The 14281-nt window shown below is 36.1% G+C and overlaps 1 protein-coding gene across 4 annotated transcripts in view; it reads right to left on the reverse strand.

Moving 5' to 3' along the window:
* LOC140449831 (uncharacterized) overlaps nt 1-14281 on the reverse strand; it is a 471756-nt gene that overhangs the window by 223273 nt on the left and 234202 nt on the right. For all 4 annotated transcript variants that reach the window (XM_072543189.1, XM_072543194.1, XM_072543192.1 and 1 more), the window contains one exon: nt 5999-6110. In XM_072543189.1, coding sequence (XP_072399290.1) covers nt 5999-6110 — 112 coding nt within the window. The remainder of the gene's footprint in view (nt 1-5998; nt 6111-14281) is intronic.

The raw sequence follows: 14281 nt of genomic DNA on the forward strand, positions 1-14281 counted from the left end.
TGCTGAATGAGCCGTACGGCATCCTTCTAACAATGTGGCTGCTATTCCAGAAGAAGCAACTGCAACCGCTATGTTGGATCTCGCCCGAACAGTTGCTAAAACTAATGACATAAGGAATGTCTTGCCAGTTCCACCAGGGGCATCTAGGAAATATAAACCACCATTTTCATCAGCGATTGCCTTCATTAAAGTATCATAAACTTCCTTTTGTTGGTAATTCAACAGGGGTACATTCCTTTGAACTACTAAATCTAATTCCTGGTGATCATATTCACGTTCCCGTTCCAATTCTCGATTAAATGCGTCATTCATTTCACGATTTGGCGCTGGCATTCCTAACCTGATTAATAAATTACCGCACATGAGGTAACACATATCTTCGATCAAGAGTAAAGCACGATTATGTATCTCCTCATTCATCTCAATATCGTGATTTCTGGAACTGACACGACTTTGATGTAAAATATCTTCTGACATACTATCCTTGTATTTGTGCCACAGGTTACATGGATTTGATGGAAAACATGTCGAAATTATGATAGCGAATAATGTGCGTATCTGACTTGGAGATGCAGAGATAATGGCTTCAGCGATTGTCGTATCCCCAATGGGTATTGTTTTCTAATAAGTTCAATTCTTCACATGCAGCACGATATGTTGGGAATATTACACCATTAACAGTTCGTAGTGTCTCAAATGAAGTTGGCCCACGCACATTTACCAGCAACAACCGCAAAAAGAAACATTCATCATTCTTTGGATGAACTGTATACATACGACCAAGAGCATCAGTAGAACGCACATCTGGATACCCAGGAACCGCATCACCTTGATTCCGTCTTTGAAAATTCTTGGATGAAGCATTCCAAGTATAATAACGTGGCATCTCCGAGTAAAGCAAAGTTCGTGCAAACTGATCGCTTTGGCAGATTGCAAAAAAAACTGGTCAATGTAGTTGCTGGAGGTGTTTCAGCACGTTGCGTAGCATTCGAAGCCGTGAAATATACTCGTTGACCATTCTCCAGATGCACCGCCAAATGTATAACAGTAGGATGACGTTCGTGAATTGGAAATGCGAATATACGCCAAATCGCTTCATTACAGTTCACATAACGACCAACTTGATAGCGTGAAATTTCATCGTTGGTATTTGAGGATTGCAATCCAAAAACCGCCATATCACTGCCTTTCGTGACATATTTGCAAATATATTTTATGGACTTAACTGAATTGCAGTATTCAACGTTGCAATGTGTCTTGAACGTTTTAGAAATAAGTGGCGAATATGGAACAATTCAACTATTGTCGACAACGAAATCCATTCTTTTCACTTTCATTGTGACAGTTCGACCGTTGTCATCTGGTGATCGACGCCGATACAGCGGATACCCATCGTTGCCAGTGACAGTCTCCGCCGTTAATTTCCGTGGATATCGTTTAGAGCACTTTCCATCGACCATGCAAGTTGATTGGGGATTAATGGCACCACACGGTCCATAAATCATATTAGTAGTAACAACATCATGTAGGTCTGGATCGACTTCATGATCAGGAATCTCGGCACATATGATATCATCTATTTGGTCAGGCTGAATTCTTTCCACTAACCAAATAAGAATGTGTGCGTGCGGCACACAATAGAAATAGTTTTAATATGGATTTCTTACAAATATCAAATTGTCATCCATACGTCATTACATAGCTGTCATTTTACGTCAATTACATAGCTGTCATTTGCGTTTTGTTATTCCAAGTCTGATTCTTTTTTGTTATACCACGTTTTATAGTGACTGACGTTTCATGTCAAGTCACACGGGAACGCTGTCAAACGGGATAAAAAGTATCCTATGTCCGTCTCCTGGCTCTAAGCTACCTCCCTACCAATTTTCAGCCAAATCTGTTATGCCGTTCTTGAGTTATAAGTGGTGTAACTAACACGACTTTCTTTTATATATATAGATTGACTGTGAATCAGTTAAAAATATGACCATAAAAAAAGCGACTGGAGGAAGTTACCAATGTTTGCACTGACACTGGACAAAGGGAATATGGAAAACACTAGGCGCATCACAAACCTGATGCACATAAAGATACAGATAGAGGACTTCAACGGATAGTTCGGTTCAACTTATACGGATAGAGGAAAATCAACTGAGCCCACACAGTGCTTCAACTGCCAATGGTACCACCATGCGTAGAGAGCGTGCTTTAAGGCAAAAAAAGGCGTAAAGTGCGGTGAGGACCACCCCAGTGATGAATGCCAGATGCCCCGCGACCAGAACTGCCAGGGACAACATCTGGCAAATTTCAGAGAATGCCCCAGATGTTCTACCTGGGGGAAACAGCAACAACAACAGCGACAACAAGCCCCGCAGAAAAGGCCACAACAATGAACAAACTGACCGTCCTCCGCACAGGCAACAAAAGCACAACAACACTCCGAGAATAATACCATCTTGATCTCGAAGCAACAGCAGGATGGACTAGTGAATTCAGTCAAAGAACTAGTCACTAGAATTGTCCAAGAGGCGATTTCCGACATCAAGTTAGCACTAAACTACGGCAGGCTAACAGGGGATACTTGAGATAGGCTCCTGGAACCTAGGAGGCATAAGGACCAACCAGAACATCTTAAACAAACTGGTCAACATAAAGATATGAAATGGATGTCGAAGCAATACAGGAAACAAAGCTCATGAACAACATCAACATAAAGTTTCCTACGACATATATAGGAATAGTGAAGAAGATAATACAGGAAGATCAGGAGGCACAGCAATCATAGTGAAGAAAGGGATTATTCAACACGGAGTCAAACCCGGAAAACCACACACAGGTTTTCACAGGTAAGTAGTTAACACACTTTCAAACAAATAACTCTTGAATTTTTGGATCTCTTCATCTACAGCCTTTGAAGCGTTCGCATGGTGATTTGCCGATAATTTTACTTTGTCACATATTGCTTATAACAAGGCGATTAAAAAATGTTACCTAAAGTTAAATTTAAACCATAATAATGTCTATTATTTAGTAATATCAGCGCTAATTTTGAGCTTTGTGTGTCCTCCATCTTAGATAATTTTTTACTCTTACACTAAATTTTTTAATATTTTTGTTCTTTGAACATTTTTTTAACTTTTACAAAACTGACTTAGTTCTGTTTGTGATAACTGCATTCAATTGCATTCTCGACGTTTGTACTTTGTAATTTGTAGGGTTCATAAATTAAGCTATTTTCTTCAGTTCCATCTTATTATCTTTTGTAAGGTAAACCATGTGCAATTTTTTTGTATCTATGGATGTTTGCTTATTTAAATAATTTTGTAGATGAACTGATGATTTGTATGAGTTAATACACGAAACGTCTTCAATAAAAGGATGAAGCTGATATCCTTTCTTTTATTCTCCAAATGTTGACCGAGAACACTCCACTATCATAGTGAACCACATTTCCACATGAAACCTACTAATTTTCAATTCGTTTCTTATGGTTGAACGGTTGTACCTACTTATTAAAAACCAACCAAACGTGTAATGAAAAATCAAACATCACCTATTACTACTCAATGCATTCTCAATTAACATGTGCGAAATAATCTGGATGAATAATTCGAATTGGACAACATCCAAATCTTATAATTAGAAACAGCGCAGAAATTTTCGAAATTATTGTTCGTAAACAGATTTTACATCCCGTAGGCGGGAGCTTTTAAAACCATTTGGAAAACTGGGGCATATTTCGCATCGAACGCAATTTTCAAACGTGCAAATGAAAACCTTGTTACTGCAAAATTGTTGGTTAATTTTTAATTAAATAAGATCGATATTGTGAACCTCAATTATAACGAAAAAAAAAAAGATACTAAAAGCAGTAAAATTAATATACAGTATGATGCAAATGTATGGAATAAATTCATTATTTCAGAAACAGACGACTTTTAAAAAAAATCTTATAACACGTAAATTTTAATTATTGAATTACCATAAACTGATATATATGTGTTGGACATTACGTCATCAGTGTCGGCGTAATGACGTAATCGACGATTTTTTTAAATACAAACCGAGGTCACGCGACAGCTCATTCGAAAGGTCTCCGTATTGCCTTTCCAACTATATAATCAATTGAATATTTATTTCCACAGGGTTAACCAAAACTGTTGGTTTATTAATACAATTAACTTACAATAAATGTTTACTTAAATACAATTAAATTACAACAAATGTTCAAATTGACGATCCTCAGTAATAATACAATGTGTAAGGTGGGCAATAAATTCTTTCCTAACGTTTTCGATGACTTCAGGTGTTATTTGTGCAATTTCTGTTCTGATGCGCTCTTTCAACTCTTCTACATTATTCTGTCGATTTTGATACACTCTGCTCTTTAAATGTCCCCACCAAAAAAAGTCTAACGGAGTTAAATCTGTAGACCTTGGTGGTTATTCGATAGGCCCCCTTATACCTATCCACCTACCTGGGAAATTGTTATTAAGGTAATTTCGTACCTCAACGCCCTAGTGTGGGGGAGTCCCATCATGTTGGTACCACAAATCATTTCTATTTGGAAATAGCTGATTCAGCTGTGGTAACAAATAATCCTGAAGAAATTCTAGATAATGAGAAGCAGTTAAGTTTTCCTCAAAAAATATAACCCTACAATTTGAGTGTTTATAATGCCGGAAACATTTACCTTCTCGGAATATTGTGTCCTATACTTTTCCATCCAATGTGGATTTTCACTTGCCCAGTATCGATATGTCTGGCGATTTACGTGACCGTTCAGCATAAAAGACGCTTCATCAGAAAAAAGACCTTTTGTATAAAACTCTTGTCTCTGTTACATTTTCCCATATCGGTTTTGCAGAATTCGATTCTTCTATCAAAGTAATTTTCTAATAGCTTCTGGACCAGATGTACTTTGTATGGATGCCACTTCTCCTATTTTAGCACTCTTACAATAGTTGATTGGTGGATATTATTATCTAGTGCGACCTGACTAGAACTGGTATGGGGATTTTCTTGAAACGTCAGTACAACGTCCAGTTTCTTGGCTACGGATATTGATTTTCTACCACTTCTGGGTGTTTAACACGGCCCGTGTCTCTATTTTTTTTTCAATTTTACTTACTGTTGACTGAGTATTTATTTCGCGATTGGGGTATTTAGCATTAAATAAATTACGAATTTCTGCTTGAGTCCTCACTCTATCTCCATAACCAATCATGATTAAAATCTGGATTCGTTCTATTTCTGTTAGTGTCAGTTTTGTAAATACTGTTATTAATGCTTTAGAGTAACAATTTAGCGTTGTTTGTTATTAATGTATTTTTTTCGGAACCAGCTAAAAATACTATTTTGTTTTATTCCCAGTGGAGTTTCTTAGTATATTTAAGTTTAGTGAATGAATATTTACTGTAATTCCATGTTAAATAACAAAGTTCATAATTTTGGTCAACCCTGTAGAAATAAATATTAAGTGATTACATCGTTACAAAGACGATAAGAAGACCTTTCAAATGAGCTGTCGCGTGACCTCGGTTTGTATTTAAAAAAATCGTCGATTACGCGGCGATAGATCCATCCGCAGAGATCTTTCGCGCAGCATTTTCCAAAACTATAATTGCCATTTGGATCGCCAACCTTCGAAAGGAGACGGCGCAATGAGAAGAAGATATATCAGTTGATGGTCATTCAAAAATTAAAATTGACGTGTTTTAAGATTTTTGTTTAAAGTCGTCGTTCCTGAAATAATGAATTTATTCCATACATTTGCATCATACTGTAGAAGGGACCCAAGCGAATAAATGATTTTTATATATTTTTTGATGGTACTGTTGATCAAAACGGACTTTCCAAATGATAGTAAAATATTTCACCGTTAGAGGGATGACACTCCCAAATATGGCAGTGTTTTTAAAATTCTCGCCTAAAATATGAGAAAGTAAGTGGACTATTTTCACAATTTAAACTATTTGTATAAATGTTATCACCTTACCACTTTTTTCTGTGTCGGAATCGAAATCTTGCAATGGTGATGACTCGCGCACGCAGGACATCAGACTCAGAGGGCCGGCCCCCGAGTGAGTCCCAACAGCTGCAGATGACATCTGAAAAACAAAAAATATATAATAAAATATGAACTTTAATCTACTAAAATATATTGCAAGAAACAAATGGTCATTTAGTCCACTACTATTAGATATATTATTGCATAAATTACACTCGCGAAAATTCGGAAACGGAATTATTCCACAGGATGTTTCAAAGTTAGGATAATAAAACCACGTTTTAATTAACCCCATATAATAAGTCAAATATAAAATTTTATCAAAAAACTGACTATACCAAATTAAAATTTGATTTAAGTCGCTAAAAACAATTACCGTTTTGTAATCCTGTCGGATAAATTTTAATTATTTTTTTAATAAAATAAAATATACCATTATACTTTAGATAGTATTTACTTCTCTATAAGTTTTTTTAAACTATGATATGCAGCCAACCACTGGACTTTTACCCTTTTCCTGTCGTCTCGTCGGAGAAAGGGGTTGAACCGCCTTTGTGTCCTCGTACGCTCTGCAGGGAGCGTCGACCGTGATAGGTAAGGAATCCTATGCTAAGTCCATTTTGGCTATGGACAGTTGATCTATTTGGTACAGCTTACCTTCAGAAAGACAAGCTATTTCTTACATGATCAAATAAAAACACCAATATTTAGTTGAAGTAATAAATCAGCCGCAAAGTCTGGAAGTTGAAGAAGGAGCAGAGCTCCTAGATTGCAGGTGACTCTAGGAGAGCCGTGAGGGATAGAATTGGCCGACCAGAGTAGAGTGCCTTTACTACGATTCTGCGTTTTATTATTACCTGAGTGAACATTTCTTCTAAGAAGACGTCGAAGCGAAGAAGATTCCAAAGCTCTTTAGTGCTTGAATGAATACGAAGCCGTGTGGATACGACATCATTTAAACCGCAAGAAGTACAGGAACCGGCGATTTTTGACTGACGGTCTGCCTTTTGTCGAGTTAAAAAAAAGTCTGGTAACGGACTTATAATTACCTCGCATAAGCCGGTTAGAACGTTCCCTGGCCAGATAGACACGATCTTTTAGATAGGGAAAGACAGGTTGTCTTATAGCTATTTCGAATCGTGTCGAACTGACACAGCGTTCCACTGGTCCACTAACGGTCGGAAGTAAATAAAAGCCCCAAGTGGGCTTGGAATTACTTCTCACTCGGTGGCCGAGCTACGGTGACACTTCGCCGCCATAAACCTTTTATAGAAATAGTAACTGTCCTTACGGGACGTCCAATTATTTCTCGAGAGGTGTACGAAGTAAAGACTCGTCGAAGAGTCAACACTCTGCCGACGTTCCTTTACCTCTCGAGGAGTGTGAACGTGACCACACTGCGAGGTGTGAAGTGTCTGTAAGACATCTCTGTAAGACTCAAGGCATCCACTGTGCACATAATACTAAAAAAATATTCATATAAGACAAATTCACGTAAGAAATAAACCTCGAACTGTTAAAGTATACTGGTTGCTGGTGGCACCTTGTCAACCGCAGAGTCCCCGGTAAACTTCTCGCCAAGCGGAAGCCTAGTAGGAAGGGTGCCCTGGAAGCGGTCCAGGAGGTGATGCTCCGGCCGTAGGACGTCAATTACTTTTATACACGCGTATTGTAGCGATTTTAGGTATTTCCAGGTCAATGGGCAAATAGGAAGGATTAGAGGCTGGGCGATGCGCATCAGAGTGCGCACTAGTCCACAGACTAAAGTAACCACACGTCTAACGCAATGCAATGCCTTTTTATAATATAATCTATAAAGCATGCATATGTCTTTATTGACATCTGTGCAGCGTTAGAACCATACTACTTGAATAGCGAATAGTGCATCCTTTGTACCTAGTGCTTCCCCAAAACCGTACCATGATCGGTTTAACTGTGTTTTCTATTCATTTATTATAGTCTTCTTGTATTATTTTCAAAAAGACCTTAAGGAGATAGCTCGTGAGACTATTGTTCTGTAGTTCTCACATTTTTTTGTGTTTAGTTTTTTAGGCAAAGTAACGACACCAGTTTTGCCTTAAATATTAATATTTTAACCATTCCATATCTTAATAATACCATCAGGATAACTGAATTTTATGAACTGTAAAATAATGCAATTAAAAAAAGCATTTACGTTTAGGAAAATTTTTAGAATATTTGAATGATTATCGAATATACTAAAACACGTGTTCAGATTAAAAAGTTTTATTACGATCACATTATACATTGTTATTAACAAATCATGGAAGAACAATAAATTTGTGATTTGTAATAACATGATAACAACATAATTGGTTATATTGAAAAAATATTATAGATGTGTCGTAAAGTTTTATTGATTCGTGTACAATATAGGTTAAAATATAAAGACATTAACTATATTTCATAGAAATAGAACACTGAAATACTGAATTATGATGATATTATCGTAAAAAACACTATACTTAAAAGAAAAAGCAGCAGAGGAAGCAAAATGTTAACTTTATAGAAATTAAAAAGTCTTGAGATTGGGCATTTCAACTTTTGTTTGGAAAATAATAATAACAATATGACAGCTGTGACATCACACTCCTTCTGTCCATTCCAACACAACTCTTGCACATCACCCTCTTGCAAAAATCACATGGGTAACTAAACACTTCTCCGGAGTTCTTTTGCTCTTTAAAAATGCAGTTTACAGAACACTTAAAACATTTGGATTGCATTTTGAGGTTAGTTTTAGATACTTTCCAATTTACCAGTAAACTTGAAAATATTGTAACGAAATAGCCCATCTCCGATACGTCATAATTATTAGAAGGACGAATCTAGAAAACGTAAGAATCGGCATGTCAATAGCGCCCGTCTTTCGGACGGGTGATCTCAATCAGACAATTAGAGGTGGGACAACGCCAGAATTTTCTCGAATAGTAACTTTATTATATATATTATGTAACGTTGTTAGGAGTGAGTTTAGTTGTTAAGATACTACCGAACTGTAAAGTTATAAATAAATGTATGTATATAAATTCGAACCGCTCGTTTTATTTAATCACGCTACAGTTGGTGTTACGGTGTGAGTGAAGAAAATATAAATTCAGCAGTGACTTTTGAAAAAGACTTTTGAAAAGTATTGTTCGTCGGGAACATCCGCGTAGATCGGTAGTGATCTTTCTACGAAAGAACATTTAAAAAGCACGTGTGTGCCTGACCAAAGATGCTGCTAGTAGAACTTTCAGTAAAACAGTTGCGTGAGCAACTGGAAGAACGCGATGAAAACTGCAGCGGGTCCAAGAAGATACTCCAAGAACGACTGAAGACTGTTCTCAACAAGAATGGAGAAGACCCAGAGACATTCCAGTTCCAGTCAGCAGAAGAAGCAGTTTTAACTAAAATAATTGATGGAAAATTCGAGACTGTTTCCAAAAGATTCGATGAAACGTCTCAAATGATTGAAGAAACTTCTAAAAAAATTGAAGAAACTTCTAAAAAAAATGATGATAAATTAGAGAACGTTTCCAAAAGATTCGATGAGAAATTCGAAAATGTATCTCGAAGATTCGACGAGAAATTTGAAAATGTTTCTCAAATGATGGAAGAAACTTCTAAAAAGAACAATGAAAAATTTGAAGAAGTTTCTAAAACATTTGATAAAATACAGAAAAATGTAAACGACAAGATAGAAGACGTAGAAGAGAAGATCAAACAATTAGAGACGATGATAACCAATACAAAAGTGCTACCACCAGTTAGTACAGTAGCCTTAGATCCGGTAGTGAAAGAGGAATCACCGAGAGATGAAACGACACATAATATGAGATTCAAATTGCCACCATTTGATGGGAAGTCCTCTTGGTCCATATACCTTAGACAATTTGAAGCTATTGCAACAGCCAATCATTGGACAGAACAAGAAAAAGCTGTTTCCTTGACTGCTGCTTTACGAGGTGATGCTGCAGATATCCTAAGATCGATTCCTAAGGGTCAAGAAAAATGTTACCAGACCTTGTTCACTCGATTAGACAAACGTTACGGAGATGCCCATCTACAACAAGTCTACAAAGTACAAATAAGAAGTAGAATCCAACGAGCAAGTGGGAGTTTGCAAGAATTTGAAGCAGATATTGCTCGTATAGCGCTGTTGGCCTATCCAGAGGCACCAGACAACATTTTGGAAGAAATTGCTGTAGATGCCTTCGTCAATGGGTTAAGAGACAGTGAACTACAGAAAGCTTTACGTAAGCCGGCGTTCGAATTACTGTGTGTTGCATTAACCCGATGAGATCGTATCCTTCAAAGTCAGTAGACTGTTATTTCTTTCTAAAGGGTTCATGCAGAACTGGAGAGTCCTGTAGATTCCGCCATCCTGTGCCTACATATAGAGTTGCTGATCGGGACGATCAGATTTAAGAGGGGACCAGTGTAACGAAATAGCCCATCTCCGATACGTCATAATTCTTAGGACGAATCTAGAAAACGTAAGAATCGGCATGTCAATAGCGCATGTCTTTCGGACGGGTGATCTCAATCAGACAATTAGAGGTGGGACAACGCCAGAATGTTCTCGAATAGTAACTTTATTATATATATGTAACGTTGTTAGGAGTGAGTTTAGTTGTTAAGATACTACCGAACTGTAAAGTTATAAATAAATGTGTGTATATAAATTCGAACCGCTCGTTTTATTTAATCACGCTACAATATACACATTTTTTTTTTCATTTTTAGGGAATTTGCAATAACTAGGACATAATAATATAGCACAAACAATTTATGAAGAATATTAAAATTTTAGAAGACCAAGTAATGTACATAACCTCTTTTCTTCTTTCAGTATCTGCGTTAGCAGCTGGGCATTAGTGTCGGCCCAATCGGACAATGGCACTACCATGGAGTAAATTATACGAACGACAAGGTCGTTCTAAGCTATTCCGATACTACGATACCTCTCCTATACTGTTGTACAGAGTTGAGTCATAGACTCACACAGACACTACCTGCAAGAAATTGAGGATTTCAAAATGTGGTTTTATCGTCGAATCTTGAAGATATCTTACACCAACCACGTTACTAATCAGCACGTTTTATTGAGAATACAAAAAGGAAAAGAGCTGTTGACCACAATAAAAACAGCCAAAATCAAAAACATCGGTCACATCATAAGGAACAGCGAAAGAGATTGCCTGAAACTAATTTTACACCGAAAAGTAGAAGGAAAACGTGGACCATGAAGGCGAAGGATTTCCTGGCTGAAAAATCTACGTATGTAGGTACGTGGTTCAACACAACAACTACAAGTCGAGCAGCACTACAAGAAGAGGATGCTATGTTCATTGAGAAATACCATGACACATGATAGGTCGAATTTTATACTATCAATGTACTAATAAAAAAATATACTAATTTTATAATATCAATGAATCGCTTTTGTTACAATATGTTTAATAGAAGTATATAGGGTGTTTCAAAAAGGTATGTCATAAATTAAATCATGCATTCCGGGGACAAAAATAAAGTGATTAAATCCAACTTACCTTAGTACAAAATCGTACACAAAAAAAGTTACAGCCCTTTAAACTTACAAAATAAAAATTGTTTTTTGTATTATCTTCTAAACTACTTGACATTTTGTAATAAAAATGGACAAGTTACTTTCTTGTTCTTAAAGCATTTTTCATAAAAAAGAAACAACAAAATCTAAGCGCACAGAAAAATTTTAAGGGGGGTGGGCAGCCCTAAATCCCCCCAAACTTTTGAGTACGTTCAAATCAAATGAATTTTGTGGCATCATTAGTTTAACACATTATTTTTAAAAATTTTTTGCCTCTTATCAGTTTTTCGAAAAACTAGTTTTTTCCTAGTTGGCCATAAAATTACAATTAGTTTCTACGGATACAATAATTACAAACAGTTCCATCAATAATAGTCAACAATTTGAAGCTATTATTAATTGTGTGAATAAGATAAATATTAAAAATTTTGATATGACAATGGCCTACACATTTCAGGAAATGGCAGATATGCATTTAACTTTGGGTAAGTTGGATCAGATTAAATTATGATTTCAATAAACCATCGGGAATATCGTAGGTGAATGTCAAGGAAATAGTGCAGCAGCCGCAAGGCGTTATGCAGTAAAATACCCCAATCGAAATACACCCGATAGCCGATTATTTCTGACCATTGATCGTCGTTTACGGGAAACGGGCACATTCCAACCGCAAGTTGCTGGCAATTGTGGTCGTCCAATAATGGATGCAACTGATGAAGACATTTTAGAAATCATTGAAGAAGTCCCTGGAACAAGTACTCGTACAAGGGTAATAGCTGCTCAACTAGATGTTCCTCACGTAAGGGTTTGGAGGCGTTTAAAAGATCGGCGGCTTAAACCCTATCACTTAACAACGGTTCAAAAGTTATTGGTTGAAGATTATCCTAAAAGGATTGGATTTTGCGATTGGTTGTTAATGGAAAACACTCGAAATGTTAATTTTATCAGAAATATTTTGTTTACCGACGGGGCTATCTTCAGTAGAAATGGAATAACAAACCATCATAACGAGCACATTTGGGCCGACGAAAATCCTCACGCCAAAAGAACGACTCATCACCAAAGGACTTTCAAAGTTAATGTTTGGGCAGGAATTGTGGATAACAATCTAATAGGCCCAGTTTTTCTTCCCAACAATTTAAATGGTGATAATTATTTGCAGTTCTTGGCGAACGATTTACAGGAGTATTTGGAAGAAGTGAATATTGCAATAAGGCAAAATATGTGGTTTCTATAAGATGACGCTCCACCGCATTACAGTTATGAAGTCCGGGAATACCTTTGCAGGCTTGGTGGATTGGAAGAGGTCGTGATGCACCTATTTATTGGCCACCCAGAAGTCCAGGTCTTAACCCCATGGACTTTTGCTTTTGGGGGTTTATGAAAGAGAAAGTGTATTCTGTAACAATAGAGGACGAACAACAATTGAGGGTTAGAACAATTGAAGCTGAAAATCAATTTCGTCAGAAAAATATGATTTTTCAGCGCATTCGGTTTTCCTTATTAAAACGATACAGAATGTGTATTGAAAAAAAATGGGGGTCATTTTGAACATTTATTGTAATATCATATTTATGGATGTTATAAACATTTTTTGTACTTGTTAATTCATTTAAGCCATTTATTTAGTTGCACGTAATTTTTTAAAGGTTAATGAAAAGTACCGTAACTCAATAAAAACTGTTTTTTGAAAAAAGTGATGAGGCAAAAATTTTTTAAAAATAATGTGTTAAAATAATCATGCCACAAAATTCATTTGATTTGAACGTACTCAAAAGTTTGGGGGGATTTAGGGCTGCACACTCCCCTTTTTCTTTGCGCTTAGACTTTTCTGTGCGCTTAGACTTTTCTGTGCGCTTAGATTTTGTTGTTTCTTTTGTATGAAAAATGCTTTCAGAACAAGAAAGTAACGTGTCCATTTTTATTACAAAATGTCAAGTAGTTTCAAGAGATAATGCAAAAAAACAATTTTTATTTTGTAACTTCAAAGTGCTGTAACTTTTTTCGTGTACACTTTTGTACTAAGGTAAGTTGGATTCAATCAATTTCTTTTTGTCCCCGGAATGCGTGATTTAATTTATGACATACCTTTTTGAAACACTCTGTATTCTCCATTTATCTCGTCTAATCCTAATCGTTATACACAATTACAAAATTGTCACAAACCCATATTCAGTTTTATCTTAACATCGATCCGAATCCGAAAAGAGTAGTTTTTATTATTTTACGGCACATTTAAAGTGCCAATGAACCCAGACAAGATAGTTGTTCATCCAATAGATAACAAGAACAGCCAAGAAGAAATCTTGTTTTGACTGCATATCTCGAAAATGTTAGTCATCCTTGTTCAAAAAGATAACAAATCTAATCCGAAATAAAATGCATAGCATTACAATAAAATTATAAATAACTGTTTTCTGAATTTTATTCGGTGTTTACGCCAAAGTTTGATAACCAGAAATACACTTACGTATTACTTATATACTTACGTATGAATCTAAAATGGTGTAAGACTATTATTATTATATTATAATATAGTGCGTTGCAAATGCAAACTATAAGAAATGAAAAAACTCTAAAACTGTATGCTATCTTCATAAAAAAGCGACAATAAACAAATTAAGAGAAAAAGATTATAATTCTTAATTATATAAATATGCACCTCTAAAAAAACTGGACAAATAATATTAAAAAATGTT

This window comes from Diabrotica undecimpunctata, chromosome 9, assembly GCF_040954645.1.
Source record: "Diabrotica undecimpunctata isolate CICGRU chromosome 9, icDiaUnde3, whole genome shotgun sequence".
Classification (NCBI taxonomy): Eukaryota; Metazoa; Arthropoda; class Insecta; order Coleoptera; family Chrysomelidae; genus Diabrotica; species Diabrotica undecimpunctata.